This window comes from Lutjanus erythropterus, chromosome 2, assembly GCF_056507025.1.
Source record: "Lutjanus erythropterus isolate fLutEry1 chromosome 2, fLutEry1.hap2, whole genome shotgun sequence".
NCBI classification, from domain to species: Eukaryota; Metazoa; Chordata; class Actinopteri; order Lutjaniformes; family Lutjanidae; genus Lutjanus; species Lutjanus erythropterus.
This window is the reverse complement of record NC_139318.1, coordinates 44,179,877-44,204,903: the sequence shown is the minus strand read 5'-3', so window position 1 is coordinate 44,204,903 and position 25,027 is coordinate 44,179,877. Positions and strand designations below refer to the sequence as shown.

Below are 25,027 nucleotides of genomic sequence, written 5' to 3'. Positions count from 1 at the left end.
CGTATGAAGCGTATGCGCTTTAAATAGGGACACTGACTGAGCTGCTATGTTTAAGTCACTGGGAGTGAGAAGAGGTTGTTATCTTTCGTGGTTCAGGATTTGGAAGTTGCCATGGTCAGCAGCATATAGTACACTTTGTCATTTGTTACTAGTGTGTTTGAAACACCGGTAAACCAGGAGGAGGAAAAGAAAAAAAGAGAACAAGTTACATTCATAAGAATCTGAAGTATCTTGGAACGCAGTATCCAGTTCTTGTAGCATGTCTTTGCCCACTTGATATAATAAAACAAGACCTTGTATTCAGTCTAGAACTGTGTGCATTGACGCAGAATGACATTGAACGCGTTTGCTGCAAGAACTAGTGAGTCTTCCAACATATATGTATTCTACATCTCTCTAGGCCACAAAAGGAAATACATGGTGAAGTGATACGACATACCCGCCCACCCACACAGAGGCCATGCATATGACAGCCCTGCTCTGTGTTAGTGTAATACCACATACTGGACAATTATAATGCCAAGTGTATTATTTTTTCATCACTGAACTCCATGCACCAAACAGTAGAACAGCGAGGGAAACTGTCAGATATCTTATTGCCAGTCCAAGTACAACATTACATCCATTTCAAGTGTGCAAAGGAGGCTGGGGAGTCAGAAAGGGCAGGGGGTCAGTGGGAAATGCTAATCAGAGGCTAACAGAGAATATCCCAAACACCAAGAGGATAAAATATATTAGAGCCAGAGGAGGAAAATGCCAGGAGTAACAAGAAATATATAGGTAGAGACTTCAGAAGAGGGAGCATGTAGGGAATATAGGGGGAGAAACAGAACAGGAAGGCAAAAGGAAAAAAGGGGAGGAAGAAAATGTACAAGGTTTGGAAAATATGAAAAATGAAAACAAGGCAGCGCTGGTTAACCTGGGGGTCAAATGGATATGCTAATCAGATGCTAACTAGGCTAACAGTGCATAATATACATAAAAAGGCCAATTAGAGGGCAAACACCACCACAGTGGAGGGAGCAGAGAGGGAAAATAGCAACCATGTAGAAGAAGAGAGAGAAAAGAAGGAGGCAGTTGAGATGCTGCTCAGATGTTCTCATGAACTCAAGTTAACTTGAGTTATAAGTCAGAGTTAAAGGTCTTAAACGGGTCAAACGGAGTCATGGAACACAGATGAAAGTGTGACAGACAGACGGGGGAAAAAAAGACAAGCAGATAGAGACGATCGTGGCGTGATACAGAATAGAGAGAGGAAATTACACAAAACAAAAATATAAAGATATTTATTTCACAAGGAACAATGGTGATTTCACACAGGCCTACAGATACCAAACTTTTTTTTTCCCAGGAGGGCAAAGTCATGACCTGCCTTGTCCTGTAAACATGCACAGACACATCATTATTTCTATCTTTTATCTGTATCTCTTCAACCAGCAAAATTATCTGGCTCGGTTTCTGTATTTGGATAGAAGACCAGAACACCAAAAGTCACATTCAATTTTTCTAACCTAATATTCATTGGTAATAAAATTGTTGTGCCTTCAAATCATCAAATTGATTTAATATTGGCATATAAATAATTATGGAATGTATTTTAATATCAACATGCTGATTTATTAATCTCAATCTCTCCCTCTCCTAATGAACTGAACCACCAATAACCAGCAATAAGAAACTGAAGAAAATGTTTTATAAATCAAAAAGATTCTGTTTTGCATTGGAAATAAGAACTCTATAAAGTAAAGATGCAAAATATATCCTTCAGTTGAAGAATTAATCTTAATTGCAATGATGATGCATTCATTTTTCTTGACGTGTTAACCTTACTGCAGGTTGCAGTAATACAATATTACATTATAATATATATTATAATATTAAAATTAAGTACTTCTGTAAAATTTACTTGGACACAGGTACAAAAGGGGTATGTTTAATGTTTCTGCATTACATTTTTATAATTAAAGTAATATCAAGCAAATTCAGGTAAAAGAAATGTTTCAATCCGACTGAATAACAGATTCAGATACGGGTGCATCCTAAAACTCTGCCTCTGATTTGCCAATTCTTGTTGCTTTCTTTGGTTGGTTTGGTTAAGTCTAGGCTTGAGGAGTGATCGGTTAGGGTCAGGATACAGATATCAGAGTAAGCCAATCAGAAGAAGAGTAGGTATTTTATGTTGCACATGCACATAGAGCAACATAAAATTGCACATTGTAAAGTGTTATTTTTATTTACACACCAAACCACACCTGTGCAATAATCATGCTTTTTAATCAGCATCTCTTTTTGCCACACCAGTCAGGTGGATGGATTATGACAAAGGAGAAGATTAACACAGACTTTAACAAATTTGAGAGAAATAAACTTTTTACGTGCGCAGAATAGTTTTAGACTTTTTTAGCTTCAACTTGTGAAAAATGGGAGCAAAAACAAAAGTGTTGCATTCATATTTTTGTTGAGTAGTTGCAGGGAGGAAATACAAATGGAGAAAGAAAGTATCCATCAAAGAGGGAGGGTACGAAAGATGGAAGAGTTGCAGATGGAGGAAAGAAAAATCACAGTAGAAAGTAGAAAAATACCAAAATAGTAGTAAAGAAGTAAAACGACGTTAAGAGATGGTGAATAGTCTTGGAGATTCGGACAATGGGAGGTTTACCGTATCATCAACTGTTTTTTCTGAGGTCATTTATATTTCATTACACACACTTCAGCGAGTCGTCCGGGCGGCGGAAAAAGTGTTTTTCTAAATCGAAATTGTTTTACATGCCTTTCAGAGCCCATAAATTATTCCATGACACAAAACTTCATCGGGAAGTGAGCACGCACATCTGTCCAATTAATCTTTCAGAACACTGTTACACATGTTCCAAATGGACTCTATTTTTCTAGGAAAGTCAGGAGATGTTGCTGATAATGTAATGTAAAAGTGAATAACGCTGGACATGACTGAAGTCTTAATGGGAATTCGATGTTTCTGCAGCCAGGTGGCCCCCAGGGCTCAAACAACCGGCACCGGAAGATACACTTTTCATAAAAAGGTTGAGAGGAGAATGGATGAATAATTAATGCTCCTCAAGCTCCCCAAACACCGGCTGATTTTTTTTTTTTTTGTGTGTGTGTGTGTGAGAGGTGCCAGAGAAGCAGACCTTGACTAAGTAATTGAGAAAAGGTGGCGTCTCTGGAACTGCAAATTGATGGAAAAATATGTTATTTAAGCTTTCTTCACCCCTATTTTCTTTCATCCACGCTCTTTAAAATTCTGACCCTGCAGCCATCTTCTGTGGTTTTATTTTTTTTATTTGAAGCTCTCATACTGCTGTCATGTCCAGGTCATCGTTAAAAAAGAGACTCAACCTTGATGGGCTTCGTTTGTATTTAAATGAAAACAAATGAAAAAGTGCACGAATCAAGATACACAGGAAAACAAGCAAATGAATAGCAGTTTTGGAAATTACCCCTCGGCTATCTGAGACACAAATCTAATGCAGTGCTTTTTCTGCTGGGCATGACTCCTGGCAACTCTGCCCTTTCATATAAGCTCTTGTATTCTGGCCTGAAAGATGCATTTGTGTGGAAATGTCTGAATTATTAATTCCAAACCTCACCTGAGGGGCTTCTGTGTATTTAAAAGGTCCTGACAAGCAAGGCTGGGTCAGTCAGGTGGTAGTGGAGCTATCCAATGTGTGCATGTGTCTCGATAGCTGGCTTAAACATGAAAAAATGAATGCAATTATAAAAGAGGAATAATAATAATGTACACATGAACTGTTAGCAAGGATAAAGAGGTTTTAATCAACTTCTTGTGGACCTTTTCAGCCATATAGATGCATGGATATTCTTGGTCCAGGAACTACATCTCACTTTTTTAGACTACCCAGCACAAGTGTGGACTTGAGTCACATGACTTAGACTCACATCATAAATGTGATGATTTCAGACTTGACTCGACAAAATAAAAAAAAAAAAAAGACTTGGACTCACGGCTTCACTTGAATTCGAGGCTTTTGATTTTACTTGACACCCTCCACCCCCCAAAAGCCCAAAGAATAATAATTATTGTATTTAAAAAAATGTGCCACAAAACATTTCCCCTCACCTCCTCAACTAATGTGGGCCGAAATTAACACCCGCTAAGTGCCAAATAAGAATAGATTTTCCACTGAGGAGTAAATCTCCTCTAAGTAATTATCTTTGCCAGCATTGTCACAGTCTCTGCCGTGTTTTGGTATTGGACGTGTTGCATTTTTTTTCCCCACTGCTGTCTGCACCAGAGTTTGGCGTGGGCAACGACAGGGACATGGTGCATTCAGGTGCACCTTATAAACTCAGAAATCTATATTAAATTTTGAACAATGAGGGAAACAGGAAAGTTTCTAATTTTTTTTCCTTATTTTCATTTGTTGAAATACATAGAAACCTCTAGTGATCGGGTCAAAATGATCATTATAAGTTTATCATTATTATGAGCATTTTTTCTTTCTTTCTTTTTATTTTTGATTGCTAAGCAAAGAGAGTAACAAAATTTGTACAGGAATGAATGTTTTGAGCCATATAAGGTATATAAGCTGCATAAAAGTTTCCACTGTGCATTGCACATCTGTCATTACTTAGCTTGACTTAAAACTCAAAAAAGTTTAGGACCTGGGATTTGTTAGTCTTTACTTGAGACTTTACTTGGGACTGGCCTGTCTTGACTTGGGACTTGAGTGCAAAGACTTTAAACTTGCTTGTGACTTGCAAAACATTGACTTTGGTCCCACCTCTTCAAAAACAAAAATGAAATGAAAATCAACATTGCAAGAAATTCTTCTGCATAGTCCCTCCGCTGATACTAGTGACACATAGTGTTTGTTAGAGTCTGATCACATCCTGCCTCCATGTTCACGGTGTCACGTAGAGACTGTAGATGGAAACTGAGGTGTTATCTGAATAGCAACAGGCCTGCCACAGGCTACTGATGCTGCTAGACAGTATTAGTGCCCACCAGAGCTGGGTCCTGTCTACACACTCACACACATGTACACAAACATACATACACACACAGGCATACAGGTGAGGTACAGTTGAGCTCACAGAAGTATGGCTGCAGTGGACAAGTAAGATCAGCATTACAGCGCAAACAAAAGACATAAAGATGTATTTGCACATGCAAATGTTTGCAAAATCAAAGATGTGAGACACACACGCATTGGAGTTAACACACAAAAATGGATCAAACATGTTCTGCACACACAGTTACAAATAAATACACACAGAGGCAAATCTGAAGCAGAGATTATGTGATATTTTAATAGTGAAGACACACATTTTGATAGTGTATTTACTGGAACAGCTAGTGTGTTTGTGTGTGTGAGAAAGTAGAACGTGTGTTTCCCTGTGTGTGTGCATCATTCTGCATTGTGTATACATGTATATCTCTCTGCTGAGCAGTGATTGTGGTTTTTTTTTTTTGCCTGTGTGGCTGGATCTAAAATACGAGTGTCATCAAAGTCGGTGCCATATCCACCATCTCTCTGTGTGTGTGTGTGTGTGTGTGTGTGTGCGTGCGTGCGTGCGTGCTGACGGCCTGATACTCCTCCTTAGGCATTTGAAGCCAATATTGACAGGGGTAGAGCCATGGATTGTTACACACATGGACACACACACAGATTGGGAGAGAGGGAGAACTCCAGATGGGACTGTGGAAAGAGATGGTTGCAAACACAGACACACTGCTCTCGGCCAAACACAGACCAAAATATTTCTCTCATATCTCTGACTCCTCTGTGTCCTTGATAGCAGCACTTCTTTTTAAGATCCTAATGGTTCAGACTAATTTACAACATTTGTATTATACACATATTCATTATTCATTTTTAATGGGGGAGGGGGGGGGGGGGATCCTCACACTTTAGCAAAAACTATATCTCCCCTAAAACATTTTGTCGCAGAGGTGGTTTGGTCTGCAAGTGCATTTTTAGTAGCAGTAGAAATATTACAGCAATAATCCAGGCAGCAGTGTATCTCTGCGATTGTTTTGCTCAAATACAAGGCACTTCTTGTTACTGTGATCATAAAGGTGACACTCTCAAGAGCCTATAGGCTACATTACGGTATAGACTTCAGTGTTGAGTCAGAGAATATTATAGATCCGGGGTGAAACTGACAAAAGGCGCAGCTCTGTGGATTTATCAATTAACAGCACAGTTGGCTGATATTTCAGAGCCATGGTCAGGCCATATATTATAAGCCTCAGCCAAATAAAGAATAAATGAGTCAGAAGACCAACATAAACCACCCCTTTGCTCTCAGGGGGAGATGGCAGGTTAATAAGGGGGATGGCGTAACTTCTCATCCCCTCTCATATCGCCTGATTTGACTTATTTTTCCCCTTAGCTTTACCAGAGCCGAAACACCCCGCTAAGAAAAGAATGCCCCCTTAGCTCAAGTTGACACAAGAGTAGTTTTGCCTGAGATGATTTTCCTAGTAATCATAAGAGCACAAATGGCAAAACAAAGAGGTAGCAGTCTAAATAAAATCTATGGGCTAATACAAATGCATGAGGCTTAGATGCTGTGTATCATAAGTGTTAGTAGCTGGAGAACAATTAACAGTTTGTCATTATACATTACAGTAGAAGCAAGGTTTTGTTGTTCTAGAGAAGAGGCGGCAACGTGCAAAACACTGTGCCTGCATGAGATAGCTCCAAGTTGTGAGTAATTGGATACAAAAAGGTACCTGAATGACGAGGCATTTACTCACCGTAAGCTTCCTGTAATGACCTGATTCCCTAAATAACTTGTATATTAGAAACCCAGTTTCTGTAATCACTGTGAAAAGATTAGAGAATTTTGGTGACTGCTGCTAGATTTCTGCAGGAGAAACCTGATTTTCTTGACAATGCAACTCGTTGTTACTCCCAGCTGGTCAAACGGCAGCTTGGTCAGTGGCTGCACGCTTCAGACTTGACACTCTGCGTACGTCCTCAGCATCAGTTTTCCACGTGCAGGGCTGCACAGTCGAGTTAGTAACAGATGCTTAAATATGCAATGTATGCAATGCGATTTAAGTTGCATACATTCTATACATTAACTTTTGGTTTTATACGGGAGATGACCTGCCGTCTCCAGGTGAAAGTCCTGTGTTTGTTTGACCCATCCATCCACACCAATCTCTCCTGTATACTCACTTTCTTGTTCTTTACTACATCACCCGACTCCGACGGCACATCAAAATACTGCTGGAGGGGCGCCTCCAGAAATTATGCTAGAGGGGAGCCTAAAGCATCATAGTGTGAAGCGTAGAGCCGTTGACCAAGCTGCGATATTTGATGCATTAGTGAAAATGGGCTGGTATATACTGTCTATTACCAGAGTTCTAACACTGATTTTACAAAAAAGCATGTGCATGAAATGCAGGGAGAGAAAGTAAGACAGTAACAACATGCAGATGGATAAAAGGAAATATCCAAAATCTGACTATAAACTAAACTGATGGCCAAATTAAAGTCTAAATGAGTCAGTCTGCACAGCTTAATAGGAGGATATTTGTATAACTGTGACACATTTACACTGTAAAGAAAATTGTGCTTTCATTTAGTGCTTCAGTGGTCGATTATAAAGTACTACAATGGTTTCTTTGTACGTTTTTTTCAGTTTGTTTTATGCTTTTGCAAGAATATTATACATGAGTCTGTAAAAATTGTATATCCATTGCTTTTTGCACTCAGGCTGATCCATTCCAGCTTACCAATCACTCACCTCCTCTGCTAGCTCTTAACATCCTGACAGCAGCAGCCGTAACAACAACAGGCAAAGACATCCCATGATTACATCTGATATCTTTTTCCCATCCTGTCGCTTCTCCCCTTTCTTGATTCTGTCCTCAATAAATAAGTAAATAGATAATTAATTCTCATTGTTCTGAAACAATGAAAATCAGTCAAATAATTGTTGCAATCATGCATTTGTTTCTGAGAATAGGCAGGGAAATTCTGCTAAACAGAAAACTGAATGGCTGAATGAATTTACTGGTTTTCTGTCTGCAACAACAACAAAAAAATAAATCTGAGACAGTTTGACACAATTTGACCATCATCACTGATGACAGGATGTCTTCGAATTCAAAGACACGGGAGTAAAATGAATTTTATGTCCACTCTAAGCTTCTCTTTACTCCGCTGTTGACTGATGCAACTGAATGTTTCCTGCGTCTCCCGACTCTTGTTTTCTTTGTGCAGTGTTCTTGGGGCCCTCTTTGAGAAATTGTTCATGTCACTTATGAAACTCTGGGATTTCTACCTGTTATAGTCTCCATGTTTGAAACTTGTCACCTTGATAAATCCTTCTATCTTGATACATCACTTAACAGCACTCTTGCTGCAAAACCTACTGAAGTCCCACACACTGGCACAGTGTGGTGATTTATTCTGCAAGAGAAAGTCTGCTTTCCAACCCATATGGGGCAGGTCTGATCTTTTCATGGCTGCCTAAACAGATAAAAATCAAATTAAATCTGTTTTCTCCCCTCTTTAGCCTATCACAGCTCATGCATGTTCGCTGTTCTCCAGACATAGACACAAATTTGTGTGTACCGCTATGTGCAACAGTTCAAAATTCATGTTAAAGGATTAGCGAAAAAGGATTGTGGAAGTCACAGCCATGCAAAACAGAGAGAGAATGGGAGTACAAATGTTTCAGCGCTCAGTTCATTGCCAGTATCAGACAGCCATGACACTGGATCTGTGCCAGAAAACAATAAAAGTAAGGCTCTGTTTTGCCAGCACGAGTTCAGCCTGAGAATAACAGTGTTGCAGTAATTTTAGCATATCTGCAGAAAACAACAAGAATGCTGGAAAGGAGAGCTGCAGCCTTTCAGGGTGAGGTCTAAATTTAGCTTTGGGATGCTTAACCGAAAAATTACCAAAAAAAAAAAAAAATATGAGGGAATGGGAGGAAAGAAGGAAGAATTACAGGTGAAACAGATGTCTCAGGTTTCTCACCACGACCTCTCTGACTCGAGTCTCACACCCTTTAATGTCTCTCTCTATCTTCCTGTTTCCTGTCTTTGGCTCCACCCCTTCCTGTCCCGTCCTGTACCTGCCTTGCCCTTACTCCGATAGAGAGATTCACACATGGAGAACTCTGAGCGTGGGGTATTGTATGTTTACTTCTAGACATCAACACATCCACTCCGTTCCTCACTGTGACTCTCACATCGCCTTTTTTTTTTTTTTTTGGCTTCCAGCAGTTTGTCCAAATGCATCTTATGACTGAGGCTACACCTGGAAAATGGATGTGGTATTTCCATTACGAGTTCAAATCCAGAGACACAGTTTTAGCTAAAATACACAAAAGATCCACAGGATAATGTTGCTAACTAAAAATGAAAATTATTTAATGCCTTTCAAATTTTATTTTGAAGAAGTAGGAAGAACTCTGTAGAGAGCAAATACATAATTTGGAATAAAACTAGATTTTAGCTTGGGACAGCGAACATCCTGTCTTATATATAAAGGGATAGTTCAGTGTATTACCTAAAGTAGATGCCAGTTTGAACATCCCAAGTAAGGAGAAGCAGAGAGGAGCACCACCATGGTAGCAAAGCAATGGACTGCTGTAGACGGGGTTAGAAACAAATTTACTGTTGTCAATGAAAAAAGCGCCACTATGGCAGTTTAAGTGTACACTATATTTAGAATATTTTCACTGCTATACTTTTCCATCAGGCAGACTTTTCTGACGTGAAACTGCCCTAATATAAACCGAATATTTCTCTCCCTAAACCAACCAATCTCCATAGGCAAAATCAGTGATTTTACATTTTAGAAGACAGAGTTGCTTGTCTACCATTGCCTTGATCTGTTAGTTTGTTTGTGTATTTATGTGACTTCTGTGAATTTGAACCATCCTTTTAAAACACCAAAGTCACACAATAACACAAACAAACAACATATGGAAGTGACAATGGACCAGCAAGCCCCATATTCTGTGAGGTAAAATTATCAATTTTCTCTATGGAGTTTGGTTGGTTTGGAGAGAGCAATATTTGGCTTGTTCAACAACAGTTTCCCATCAGAAAAGGCTGTCTGACGGCACGATAAAGCGGTGAAAATATTCTAAATATAGCATACACTTCTTTATTAAGTCACTAAAATACCTTTTGTTGCTGGCCCTGTCCACAGCAGTTCATTGCTTAGCTTCTGTGCTGGTACGTCTCTCAGCTTCTCCAAACTGGGGACACGCCACCCGGCATCTCCTCACTTCAAATAATCCAAACTATCCCTTTAATATCATTCAAAAAATTACTAATTTGTTCGAATTTAACTTTGAAGAAGTGGGAAGAACTATTTAGACAACAGGTATCTAATTTGGACTAAACCTCAATTTTAGCTTGGAGCAGCACACATCTTGTCTTATAGTTAACAGTATAATAATGTGCTGACAGCGTGCACACATGAGGTAATTGCTGTGGTTACAAATCTCCAAATTGCTGAAAAGAGCCACAGAATGTGCTGTCCTAAGCAACATTCAAAGATGTTGTGGGAGCTACACATCCTTTTTCTGTAAGAGTGTGAAATATGAAATACCTAATATTTTAATCTCTGTGGCACACAAGTCATTTTCTCCTGGCTGTTTTAGCACTAAGAAGCCGAACGTTTCTTTTGATGCCATGTAACAGCCAGATCTGTGTCACTAAGTGGTTGAAATTTAGGTGTTTCTATTCATTTTAAAATCTAATGCAAGCCATTATAGAAGTCCTCATTTATGCACTTGTCTTGCATCTTCCCTGTATTAGCATCATTAGGGTGTCTTCTTTTTTGTGGAGGTAGTAACTGCAGCAATATTTGAGAAAAAATACTGTAAATGGGACTTTTAAAATGGCTGGGTGTTGTGTTTGAGGTCAATATTAGTTAACGGAGAGACAAGTTAACTAATTTAAGATGCTTTTGGCATACCTCCCCTAGTATATTTGATCATTTATGTCAAGTCATCTGTGCATTTACATTATTATTGCACGTCATCTGTGCTCACTGATTTTATTTATTTATTTTTTTTTTCAAAACGTGCACGCTTTAAACAGACATGACTCTCATTGCATCCTCTCATTGCCTCTGTCTGGTGAGAGATGTTTGGATTGTGTGTCCAGTACTTCCCCAGTCATTTGCTTGTGATGCATTGTCAGTAATTATGATGTCTACACCTGCAGTCAGTTGAAAATGGAAAGCAAGAAAGTCAGAAGCCAAAAATATGAAGTGTTGCATATTTCTGATGCTTTCTATAGTGGGAGAAGGTTGGCATAATTGATTACATCTCACCATAAAGCAAGCAATCACGCAGGGATTTTTCAGAAGCGAGATCGGAGCCAGCCGGCCGCCCCCAACATTAGAGAAAAGGTTAAATAATTAGAGCCACTTCGTAGGTCAGAAATTATGCGGTTGGCTTCAACAAATATAACAGAGGTGGGAGATTAAGAGGGAGATATGTGGTAATATCTTGCCGAATGAAATGTGACGCTTCACAAATATCTCCACCCACACTGTTCTGGGCTCAAAGACAATCCACTCTGTGCCCGTCATGGTAGCGATCGCTTTGGAGGCTTTTTTTTTTCCCTCAAATTAAAAAAGCAGCCTGAATTTAAAGCAGCTACATGTTTTTACTTGAATACTTATTTCCATGACTTACATTACATTTGTGAATCAGACAACATCAGCTGTACTTTTTACTGAAAACTCACGAAGCATCAACTGTTTCATTTTGTCACAGGTATTGTGAGGTATTACGTTCACTTTGCTGAAAGTTGTGTATCTACTGGAGGGGGGAAAAAAGGGGACTTGATAGTGATGTGGCCTCGACAGAGGATGTAGTGAATGTTTAAAATTTAAAGGTGATATTGACAGTGATGTCAGTTTGAGCAGTCTGGTCACATAAAATGTAAAACACTGTCTAAAAATTCAAATAAAAAGGAAAATATTTCCCCATTCCAACATTAATTAAGATAAAATAAAACCAGAAACTTCAGGCAGTTGTTTGACATTGAACTAGCACTGCACGGTGAGTGAGTTTACATTAACCAGGGTTCAATTCTCTCTTTCATAAAGTTTTTAATTGAAAAAAGTTTTATGTTGAATGTCTAAAACCTCCCTTTAAACTCACCTAACATAGATTTAGTTTATAAAGATTTACTTTAGACTTAAGCCTAGCTTCAATCAAAGTTGTTTCTTATCAAAGTTTGACAATAAAAGTGACTTTAAAAGTTTTATTTTTGCTTTATTAAAGGTATAGTTGGTAGTTTTTGTTTAAAATAAGAAAAAAAGGTTCCTCCTTTTGTGCTTTAAGGCATTTGGAATAACCCACCTTGCCTGAACAAAAACAACCAAACAGAGCCAGAAGGTGTTTCTCACTCAGCTGAATTAGACCAAGCCTCTAATCTAAAACACTGATGTTGGACAAACTGGGAATGACTTAAGAAACAACTACCTTTCGCCTGAATCGACTATCCCAGATTCTTTGTCATGTGACATGTTTTTGACTCTATTTTCAAATAATCCAAATGTAAAATAAAGTTAGCAGGAATTTAAATAGTCAAAAAAAATGAGGTGGAGACCGTTGTTGTATCATAATTAAGCCGTTTTCACATATGCACTCCAAACTATACCCTGAGAAACAGGTCTGGACATCACCCGAATATGCCATTTCACATATGCAGCATGCATTAGTAGACTGTCCACATGTCGGTAATGATATGTATAGTTTACAATAGGCGAGGGGCGGAGCCTGCAGAGCGTGCAGCAGTAGGAGGACTCACCTGTGATGTGATGGAAGCAGGGATAGACACGTAGATCAGACTCCAGGAGAGTGTTAATGCAAGAGCCAGAACTTTTACCTTTCTGACTGTAGTCTGGTGTTTTCACATCACATGATGACAAATAAAAGGCATTAAAACATGAGGTCAAAAAATGTGAAAAAATGACTCATGTAGGCTTGATAGTCTGCGCAGAAACAAAATGATCAAGGAAAGAGTGGATATACAGGCGAGCAGCTGCTCTACTCAAGCATGCAGCTCACCCAGACTTACAACCAGGGAGCTGGCAGGGTTAAGTCCAAGCCAAATGATGCAGACATTTTTGTTCACACGTACAGCTACTCCAGGTGTCTGGATTATTGCAGCGCATGTGTGAGAGGAGTTTTGGACTTTTTGGTGACTTTGTGGGCAATGTTCCTCCTCGAGGAAATGGAAGAGTGAAAATTCACCACTTTGACAGTTGATTCATTAGGAAATTATGGGAGTGCCTTGACCCAAAGTTTTCATAAGATCTTAAATTATGCCCCCCGCCCCAAATCCACTCAACCCAGTCGAAAAGTCAGGACATAAATGATGAACCTCCACACTGAGAGAGCAAAAGGACACATCCTCTTTTAGGACAATATACTGCACCCTCGGGGGCTCAGTCTATGACAAGAGAATTGAGGCGATTAGTAGCTGATGTCAGCCCAGGGAAAAGACTCAGGCTGGATCCACTGCACATGGCAGCTCTTACAAGGCCAAGTGGTCTGGGGTGTGTGTGTGTGTGTGTGTGTGTGTGTGTGTGTGTGTGTGTGTGTGTGTGTGTGTGTGTGTGTGTGTGTGTGTGTGTTTGCAGTGGACCTTCACTCAAATTGGAGTAGATGCTGTATATAGACACATACACACACGCATTAGAGTCCTGAGTGCTTCCATGCTGACAGATGCTAAACTTGTACTTATTCACAGATAATTTGGCGGTGTTAACACACACACACTCACGGACACACACACACACACAAACAGACACACAGACAGAGCTGGACTTGACCCCCATTCTGCAGATGTGACACATGGTTGAATAATGGACTCTGCTGCTTGCTGAGATAAATGCTTGATGGTCCACTTACAGCTCTGTTATAATGGGTGATGGCCGGCCACTTACACACACACACACACACACACACACACACACACACACACACACACACACACACTCACACTTACACAGAGACAAATATAAAAACTCTCATGTACACATGTAAACTGGTACATGGGACAAAAATGCTTCAAAAAACAATCTGCTACTCTCAACCTTGGTCTTAATTTTACGGTTCTCCTTCATTCCTGTTGGTTATGAAAACATTTTACCCTCCAATTTAATTACTGTGAACCAGAGATGCACTGCTAGACACAGCCGTGTAATGCGGACTATTAGAGCAAGTAACGCAAGCTGTCAGACAGTCAGACAGGCTGTAAACAAATCCACAGTTCAGTTAAAGCCAAATTATTTGGAGGTAAAACTGAAGGTTAAAACACCTTTATCATTTTACTGCTTTGTAAAACTGCTGGTGTTTTACAAGTATGGTAATGTGGGAGTAGCTTTTTAATATCTTTGGTGATAACTTTAACATTTTCTCATGAAAATAAATGGTTTAGATACTATAAACTATGTGGTTGTGTGTTTGTTTACAGCCTTTCTGGTTATTCTGAACAGTGGCCTTCTGTGTGTGATTGTGTTGCATCCTCGGATCTCAGTAGAGAATCTAGTGTTCTCAAAAGTAATAGGAATGATGACCAAGATTACAAAAAAACATTTAAATGTAGTCTAGGGATGGACCATCATTCACTATGATCGGAAATCAATTTTCAGAGTATTTGTATCATAATCTAACTCCAACCCCAAGAAAACGATTTGGGTAGGTTTAGGAAAAGACCATGTTTGTGGTAACAAGTATGTTATGTCATGTGACGTCACTGAAGTGACTCAAAAGGCGATAGACAGGTAACACAAGTCAGGTCAAGCTCTGTGCCGTAAAACTACTAATAACATCTTGGTTTTCACGTGGGAAATGAACCCTGGTTTCCTTGAATGAAAGTCCTGTGTTTGTTTGAACCATCCATCCATATTGCAGACTTTCTACTCTGGATGGGTTTACATTGAATTAACTTGGAAAGCCCGGTCTTCTTTCAGATACTGACGGGTACCGCATCGTCTCTATGAAACCCTGAGGAGGTGGGAATGAGAACGGGCTGGTGTTTCAACAATTATGCACATTTCGATGAACTGCATTAGAAAAAGTTGATAGAAACAGCAAAATTTAAAAGAAAAACTTGCTTGAGGGAGTTTGTCTTTGTTTGAAAAAGAGTTCATGTGATATGGAAGCACCTTTTCTGACAAAGTTAATATTTATGTCACATGACTGATCTCTTTGTCCACTGACAGTGTTGATTGTTCCATGAAAGAATAATTAAAACTTGCCCAACTAAAAAAGTATCCTGAAGACCTAGCTAGACTTTTCTATTGTAGATGGCTGAATTGACCACTTCTGTTTCTTTTTCTTTGAGCCTTAATTGTCACTTGCCAAACACTTGATTTTATTTCCATTTTGCGACCTCTGCTTCTACTCTGTGTATTAACGTAGCCTATACCACCAACTATACTTTATGTAGCCCTAGTTTATTTGTTCCAAAGCAGTTAATGGAAACATACCTAATTTCCTTTTGTTGCAGCATTTCAAACATTGGCTTCAAATTTGCTCAACAACCATATGGAAACGCAGCTAGTGACATAATCATATTGTGTTATCTTTTTACAAAATTCACACTCTCAAATTAAAATTAAAATTCTTCTGTGGAACATAATTCATTGCACCGTTGCATTATTATGTTAATTCAACAGTTTTAAGCTGCTTGCACAAATGAAAATATTCCTTAAACTGAGCATGCGTAAAGAAAATATTAACAAAGATTAACACATAAATCTGGTCAGCTGCTCTTCAAAGAAAACACCTGCGTTGACTTTTGAGATTTAATAAGACTTTAATGGATAAGAAATCTCCTCACCACAGAGAAGTAATTTGTTTTGACATCTATTTATAGATTCATAATTAATTTTCTCTCGCATTAGTTCGAGAGAGAGTCAGTATGCATATGGCATGTTGATATCTGTCTTATAACAGACTGCTAATTAACTTGATTATGAATAGAGATGAAAACATGTCGCTCTAAATGTGTTTTTTCTTCCTTCCATTTAATTCATTATTTATGAACTCTTTCTTTTACACAGTTCCACATATTCAGTATCTCGACTTTGATAAAGAGCACGTTGACAATACAGATGGGGGGATTCCCCTGATTTAGCCCTCAGCTAGCTCCTCTTCAACTAGCGCATATGTTAGTGTGTGTGTATTCTACCCATCATGCCTATGGAATTGGCTGTAATGAGGCGCTAATAAGCCACATTGACAGCATGTACATGTAACATGTAGGTGCAGGGCCTTACGTTCATGTTTGTGTGTTTGTCTACATATGTGACTGTATATACATGCCAGCCTGTGGGTGTATGTCAGTGTGTACATGACAGATTGTCGGTCTGCATGCATGTGTGTGTGTGTACGAGAGAAAAAGCGTGTTCATGCAGCAGGTGAGATATTTTTTCATCCCTCTCAGCCTTTAGAGAAAAGTATTCCGTCAAAGCACACCATTCATGTATAGGTATGATAAACTGTAGCCTTCATATTATTGTTGAAATATGTGTGTGTGTGAAAGGGTGGTGGCCAATACAACCAGCAGAGACCTGTGATAAGTTATACATCACATCAGTGTTGAAGGTGTTAGTTTAGTGTGTGCTTGTGTATTTTTTCAGCTGATAGTATTCATATAAGGCCATGATAAACTACAGCCATCAAATCAGTGTGAAATGGTTGTGTGTTTGCAGCAGGAACCATTCATAGAAAGCCAAGATAAGCCTCAGCCATCATATCGGAGTAGAAAAGTGTGTGTGAGATGGGTGTGTGTGTTTATATGTGAAGTAGACTCCATCCATACATAACTATAAAAATGCTGCCAGCCGTTATACAAATATGGTGATCTGCATCTTTTTTTCCCTTCACGGACATGTTTGCATGTGGCATGACAAACAACTTTACCCAAGAATGTATACAGTTGCTATGGCTACAGTAGTCATGACATGATTTAGCCATGTCAGACTGCATTAAATGACAGACAAGGTGGCTGATAGCTGCACATTATGGACTGTAGGGATACATTTTATCTCAGTTGACTGGTTTACATCAACATTTAAGACCAATATTTTATTTTGGATAGGAATATTTTTAGTCAAATAATTTCCATTGATTAATGTGTTGAAATATGACTGGTTGATCTAAATGGCCAACTTGCCATATCTCCAAAAGCTTTTAAAGGCCTGACAAAATGCAATCATTATAGCCACAAGAGTGTGGCTGGTATTGAGTTTGTGTGTGTGTTACCGTGGCAAAATGTGGTTCTGGCAACACTTACTGTAGCTGAAACAACCTCAAGGTCGACCACCAAAGTGGTGTTGAGCACTTTGCTAGGTGCTGATGTATCTGTAGGGAGATTTTGTCACCACAGTAGAGTTGCAACAGTGCGAGATGCAATCACAAAACTTTACAAGGTGCAATTGAGATCATAATGAAGGTTGAGTTTGAAGAAGGGTGTGATCCAAGCAAGAGGCTGGAAGTAGGGGCAACTGGCTGTACCAATGTTATGCTCCTGACCCACTTTGTTTTCATATAGTTGAGATCAAGATGAAGGCCTAGTTTAAAAATGGGTGTGGTACAAGCAAGGCGGACGTAGAAGGGTAAGAAGTAGGGAAGTGGTTGACGCAGCTGATGTGATCCCATTGCAAGATGGTCTAGTTAGTTCCTTCGAATAATTCTGCTTCCACTGAAACAGGATGCTGGTGCAGAGTATTGGACACTTTGAGTATGGACATAAGGAAAGTAGCAAAGCCACCATGAACTGTCAACACCTCCCCGACTCAGCCACTGATGGAAAATATCCAATAGAGTGAAAAAAAAAAGTCAAACAACAGGCTCCCAATAACCTTTTTTAAAAGTGATTATATAATAGATTACAGGTGTGGTTGGTTACTGCGCCGTGATTTCCCACCTTTGCTAGGTCACAATTCAATTATTTGATCTTTATGCTCTGCACTGTCTGGCTCTCACAGCTTCATATCCCATCAAGTTCCATTTATTGGTTTAGCTGCTCCTCATGTAAAATGAATGCGAGCCGCCAGCTTTGGCCAGCTTGGCACTTTTTGTGTGTTTCTACCATAAGGGATCAATGGGTAGGTGTGGTTTTTGTGCGAGGTTTCCACTGGGTGCCCAGTCCAAAGGTTAGGTTAACTGGTGACTCAGAACTGTCCGTAGTTGTGAATGCGAGTGCAAATTGTTTTTTTTGTCTCTGTAGATTAGCTTGAGCTCTTGAACCAGTTCCATTCATGATTCTGGAGTCTTGGTGCTATCTAGCAAACCACCCCGCGTTTCTACCATTTTTGATTGGAACCTTTAATCAAGAATGTCACAAATATACAGTGCACAACAACCCGTAGATGCTAGTCAGTATCGTAGCCAACTGGACTTTACTTGAAGTTCTTGAAGACATTTCCCCTCTCATCCAAGGTGATTGTACAGTTCTAATCGGCTAATGGGGAGTCGAGGTATTTGACCTCTTGTGGGGTCATTAACACCCCAAGAGTCATGTAAGTTGTGCCTCTCGACTAGGATGTTGAAGTGCTCCTCTCATACTGTGACAGTCTGTGTCTTAGATTGGAGGATTTCCAGGATCTGTACCTACCTAGAAAACTTAAGAGCAAATGTTTGTTAAAGTTCATTTGAGCTGAAGGAATTTGTACTCATCTGATTCACTAAATGCAACCACTTGGAAGCAATGTGGTGTTAAAGAGTTTTTAGACATCGTCACCGAGCATCAGTACATCAGATGGGTTTCACTATTGATTAGGCTGATATCATCAAAAATCTCAAAACACATCCACTGTAAACAAGCCACTTTTTGGACTGTTTCCACGGCGAGTGCCCCTAACTGAAAGGTCTGCAGAAACAGAGTCCAGTTATGAACAGTGAAGTCATGGACCCTTTAAGTGCCTGCAGGACAAAAGAGTCACTGCCACTCTTCATTTACTAGACTCCAATTTCTTTCTGTCAGCTTCCTGTAACAGATAGCCACCCGTTGTCTGATCTGCATCGCTTTGTTGTGCTGTTGCAGAGCCGCTACAGTGCGAGATCAGTTCTTCGCAGAAGTGCTAAAAAAAATATCCACCGCCCTCATTCGGTAACAATCAATCAGGAGATCACTTTTACAAACATAAGTACAAACATTATCATGATTATCTTTTTTACAAATACATCACCACTTCTCTCACACATACCTCTCTTCCTCTCTCTCTCTGTCTGTCTGTCTCACTCTCTCTCTCACACACACACACACCGTGCACAACCCGGTGGAGTGTTTTTTCTACGCCGTATTAATATTTATGACCAGTTTTAACGGCTGTGGCTTTTACAGCTGGGCTCTCGGCGCTCTGCACTTTATTAATATCATAAGGACAATGTCAGCAGAGCCCTTAAAGAGGGTTATGGCTATGACGAAGTGTGTGTGTATGTGTTAGGTGTGATTGGTGGGTGCATCGTGTGTGTGTGTGTGTGCACAGGTGTATTAAGATGTGCGTAGTGAGAAAACGTTCATAGGTGTGTATGGATGAAGGCTATTGAAATGAAACAGTAGTGTGTGTATGGTGAGAATACGCTTGTGTCAGCCTTCTTTCTCTTTTTCCTTTCACTTTTTCCTTGATAGATAGATAGATAGATAGATAGATAGATAGATAGATAGATAGATAGATAGATAGATAGATAGATAGTTCTGTGAGGTCTGCTCTTCTTTAAATAGCGATGAAAATATTGATCCCTTTCAGTCCTGTTTGACTTTCATATTGTATTGAAAGTCAGTCTAGTGCAGTTTGAGTGTGCTTAAGTGCGTGTGTGTGTGTGTGCGTGCGTGCGTGCGTGCGTGCGTGCGTGTGTGTGTGTGCGTGTGCGTGCGCGTGTGTGTGTGTGTGTGTGTGTGTGCGTGTGTGTGTGTGTGCGTGTGTATAGATATTATGAGATCCCAATCTCTGGCCTCTCACCAGTTTGAAGAGGGGGAAGTTGCCAACAAACCATTACAGAGGTACTGCAGGGAGTCCAGTTTCACACACAGATGCGCACAAGCACACACATGGATAAATGAGATATTGGTCAAGTGGAATGCAGACGTATAGATCTGTGGCTGAGCGATCAAGTAAAGGACGGAAGGGAAGGACAAAAAGTTTTGACAAAAGACTTCAGCCAATATTTCTTGATGTAACTCTGATGATTTTTATATTATTGTTTATTTATTTTCTGTTTAAGTGATTATTTAAGACTACAACAACAACTACTACTGCTACTACTACTAATAATAATAATAATAAGCCCTTTAAAGCAACAACACACACTCTTCATCTAACTGAAGAATCATCTCTGCTTCCATTTCCCCTCTTTTAAACCTACATCTTTTATCTTTTGCTCTTTTCTATCATTCCTCATTCCATATCTGTCTCTTGACGAGCCTGTTGGTGATGGAGGCATCAGATGTGCACCTGTTTGTCTTTTTTTTCTTGTTTTTTTTTTTTTTTTTTTTTTTTTTTCTTTCACTCTACAGACTTAAGGATTCATTTATTACCTTAAAAGTTAGAAAAGTTTGCGGGTTGAATTAATGTAAAAGGTTAGGTTAGGTTGACTGGCCTGTTGATCATCTGTGAAGTGATGAGAACACAAAAAGTGAAATATCCACATGTGATCCATGAGGAACGTGTGGATATTTCACTTTTTGTGGTGCTCCTTTGAAACGCATTAGCATACAATCTGTTGAATATAAGTAGGGGGCAGCAACAGTAACATGGTCTACAATGTCAGGCAAGTATACGACAAGTACACCTTATAGCAGCTCTGAAGTTACATGAGCTTTAGTATGATTTTTTCTTTTTTTTTTTTTTTAAATATTATGGTTTAGTGCAGAAAACAGAAAATCTGACATGTTTTATAATTGCATTTCTATGTACAATCATACAAACATAACATACCTTAATGGATTATAGTTTATAATTATAATTGAAATCTGCTGTACAGCTAAAAATCCAAACACTGTTCAGTCATGGTGCCTGAAGCTGGTGCCAAAATAAAATCTTACTTTTAATTCTGGTAGATTTTGAATTTGCAGATTAAAGATCCAGTGTGTAAGATTTACAAGGATTTATTGATAAAATATGGCAGAAATAAAATATAATATTCATAACATTGCTGTCATGCACAAAACTTGGGTCTCCATATAATTTTTTTTTCATGAATCAATGCTATCGGTCTTTAAGTCTGTCTGTGGGTTTTACACATATTAAACCACTGAAAAGTATTAACTAGAGCTACTAACTTTGATTAAGCAGCATTCAATTACTATAAAAACACAGGGGTGTTTTCATCCCCTGAAAAGGAGCAGTTTTTGCCTGACAGCAATATTAGTGTACAATCTCCTGAAAATGAGAATCAACATCTTTTCATCACCTTACAGTGAGCCGTTTATATCTACAGAGGGTTGGGTCCTCTTCATAAACTGTACAGTAGTTGAAAAAGTGTCCATGACATCACCCATACATTTCTGAAGAGTCACTGTGAAAATCACAGTGATGTGGCTCTGGCTGTCGGCTAACTTCCGGCTAAATCAAAAATGGGCAAAGTGGTGGCGTGTGGGCGGAGCCAGGCTGCGAATGTGTTTATTTCTGCTGCAAAATTGGGCTTTTTAATATGGAAGTCCATGGGGATTGACTCACTTTTGGAGCCGACCTCAAGTGGCCATTTGAGGAACTGCAGTTTTTTGGGGGGTTTTTTGCACTCCCCTGTTGGCTTCATGTTTTAGCCCTGGAGTCCACCATGTTGCGCCACCATGTTTCTACAGTAGCCCACAAAGGACAAACCAAACAGTGGCAGCCACTGTAGTTTGTCCTTCACGTTTGGAAGGGGAGGGTGAGGTTTGCAATCTGCAAGCTCACTGTTAGATGCCACTAAATCCTACACACTGGTCCTTTAAACTGTATATTTAAAACCACTAATCGCTTTATTGCTGTGACATTATTTTCTTTTATTATTTTTGAATGATGGATGAATGTAATGTCTGTATTTTCATCTCTTCAAAGTTAACGAACAGGCCAATCTCCTGTGAAAAAAGTCTAATTTTTTGGGTGAGTGAAATGATCATTTCACAAGCCATAGAGCTCCTTATTACCTCTAATTTATTTGATTGACTACTGACCACGTCACAGCTGATTTACGGTGAAGTATTTCAGCCAGATATTGCCAGAGATGACTGTAAGGTCTGATAAGCCTGCAAATGCCCCATCTTCTCGTAAAGATAAACTGTAGACAAACCTATTGACCCGGTGGGCAGCGGAGAAACATTCGGTTCAGGCCAGTCAACCAGACGAGCTGTCAAACTGTCAGACTGACAGGCAACCATTCAGCATCTGTAAAAGCTTTATGAAACAAAACCAGAGAGACAAAGTTGATAGACAGCAAAATATTTCGCAAGGTTTCATATGAGGACACATAAAGAGACGATCAGGCGCATCAGTTAGATGGACAGGCTGTACAGGTGGATAAGAAGACAAATTGAAACATTAGGAAGGGGAAATATGCAGCCTTTCAGTTTAAAATGTCAACGAGTCAAAAATAATTCTTCATTCAAACCATGAACTAATCCAATGTGTTTGTCCTTCTTCTGGGTTTTGCTCTGTTGTCATCATCGGCCTCACCTCACCATGCTTCAGAAGACATGCTTATTCCTACTCTTATTACCTGTAAGTAGAGATTTCACATCAGGAATAACTCCTTTCTCAGCCCGTTATTTGTTCCTTATGAGCTTTTGATTACTGCTAAATTCTGTCTGTTTTCTTGCATCCTGTTTGACTTGTATCACATCCAACTCCATTTGAGAACACATTGTTTCTCTCAAAATAACCAAAACCCTAAAGACATCCTGACAACACGCTGAAAAGAGAAAACTTCCTCAAGCTGTTGTAAAACCCACATTTCACCTGTTTGTTTATTTTAGCAGCCAAGTAGATATTTACACTGCATGATAACAGGTCTACAGGATTATCTGCCAAAGACAAACTTTGACGTGATGCTTGGTAAACAAAAACAGCAGCCTGAAGGCACAATATGTCATTTGGCAGGTGGCAATAATTCATAACTTTAAAAGGAATATAACTTCAGTTGGGTTGTGCAACTTAACCCACACAGTTGTGTTGTAAAATTCGAAGCATCAACACTTTCAGCAGCTTACAAAACCGACTTATAGAGACTGTTCTGTCTGTCATGGCCATCATTCAGCTAAAGGTTGGATGCACAATACTAATGCTAAATTAAATCTGGAATAGTGTCTGCTATATTCGGCTTAGATGGACATACATTTAAGTCCATGCAACTTCTGTCGACCCGGAAAAGTTCTCAACTTTGCTTTGTGAAAACTTTTTTGAAGCTTCAATTTTCAATTAGATTTGACCCATATTAGAAAATAAACAGGTCAAGATATTAGAAAATTAGACAGTAAATATGTGTGATAGGGCATTCACAACTGTGGCATTTGAGTCATGAACTACTTCGAGTTGATTGTTATTTTCACCAAATAACAATGACCAGTTCTCATCGAAAAGATCTCAAATACAACCAGAAAATGGTGAAGTAATGTAGGTGTGATCAACCTAGGCGTAGGTGATTAAGCAGAGTCCTTGATTGGCTCTGACTGGACCACCGAGACGACCCAGCAAGCTCGTCTGAGCTGCAGATAATGCTTGACTACATTAAAAAATATGATTGCTTTCTTGCAGGGATAGCTGGAGACTTTCCCTCTCAAATTCTTTGAATTCTGTTTATGTAACATAGCATGTTGTAGAAAATCGTTGATCAAACAAATATATGTTAAAAAAAATATTCCCACCTTTGATCATAAGAAAGCCATCTGAGAAGCTCTGAATAATATGACTACTTGATCAAACAACTACAAGATCAATTTCAGATATATCTTGTAAATAAACACAAATATCCACAGGTTGCATAACGTTTACAAAGGAACTGGTTTATTGAAATAACCATAAGTAATGACTGACACATTGACACAACAGAATGAGATGCTGTAACAGCGTTATTCAGATTATTAACAGACATGTTACTCAAATGACTAAAGACAAATGCAAAATGTATTCCTCCTCCATAATGAACGCCATAATGAAAGTGCATGGTGGTAAACGGTACTCCACTGTGTGGTAGCTGCTTTAGAGCCAACAATAACTTGTCAACAACAACTAACCACAGCACACGCAGCTGTGTGTCTGCTGTGGATGCTTTGCAACTGCTCTATTACTGCACCGTGCTAAAACCACAGATGAACAATTATTCGACAATGATGCACAGTGTCGATTAGTGGTTTTGAAAGTTGACTCGTCTGTGAAACCCCTAGTGGATGATGTCAAAAACAACGCCGACTTACTGGAGATACATGCATCCTACAGATCACTTTGTGTGTGTGCGTGTGTGTAGTATCGGATTCTCCATAGTGACTTAACTTTTAATAGCTTTGCCATGAAAGTTTGGCAACCACACAGGGAGCGCAACAGGCCGTGTAATACAAAAATGTCTCTTGTATCCAGAAAGCTTAGGCCTTTTCATCACCGTCCTGCTTTATATTTATAGTTTCCTAGTTGAAATTTGCAACTTCCAACCTCCAAGTGTACATGCAGAGCAGGTTTAACTATATGATAATATGTTTTATTTTCCTTAAATATAGAAAAATAAAATTCAGGTTGCCTTTTAGTTGATAGTTAACTACTGTATTTACATTGTGCACTCCTATAGGTGCTGCCATTGGTCAGCAATGTTGGATTAAAGCTTCTTAATGAGGTCAGGGTAGATAAATTTGATCCGAATTGTCTGGAACGTATAATTTGTGAGGGATTGTTTCCAATGGAGGAGTTACTGGTTCAATACTGTCTTCAAGGGCAATTTAGTGTTAGTTTTTTGGAGTGGACAGTGTTGCTTAAACACCCCATAAAACTTGGCAGAGGTGACAGTGACACTGTGCATTTCCCTGTAGCAAAACTCTCGACACTGATGAGGGTACATAGTA

General features: G+C 39.2%; 1 protein-coding gene across 1 annotated transcript in view; it reads left to right on the top strand.

Moving 5' to 3' along the window:
- ptprt (protein tyrosine phosphatase receptor type T) overlaps positions 1 to 25,027 on the top strand; it is a 485,707-nt gene that overhangs the window by 323,725 nt on the left and 136,955 nt on the right. The window contains exon 17 of the mRNA XM_084740791.1: positions 9,105 to 9,137. Coding sequence (XP_084596917.1) covers positions 9,105 to 9,137 — 33 coding nt within the window. The remainder of the gene's footprint in view (positions 1 to 9,104; positions 9,138 to 25,027) is intronic.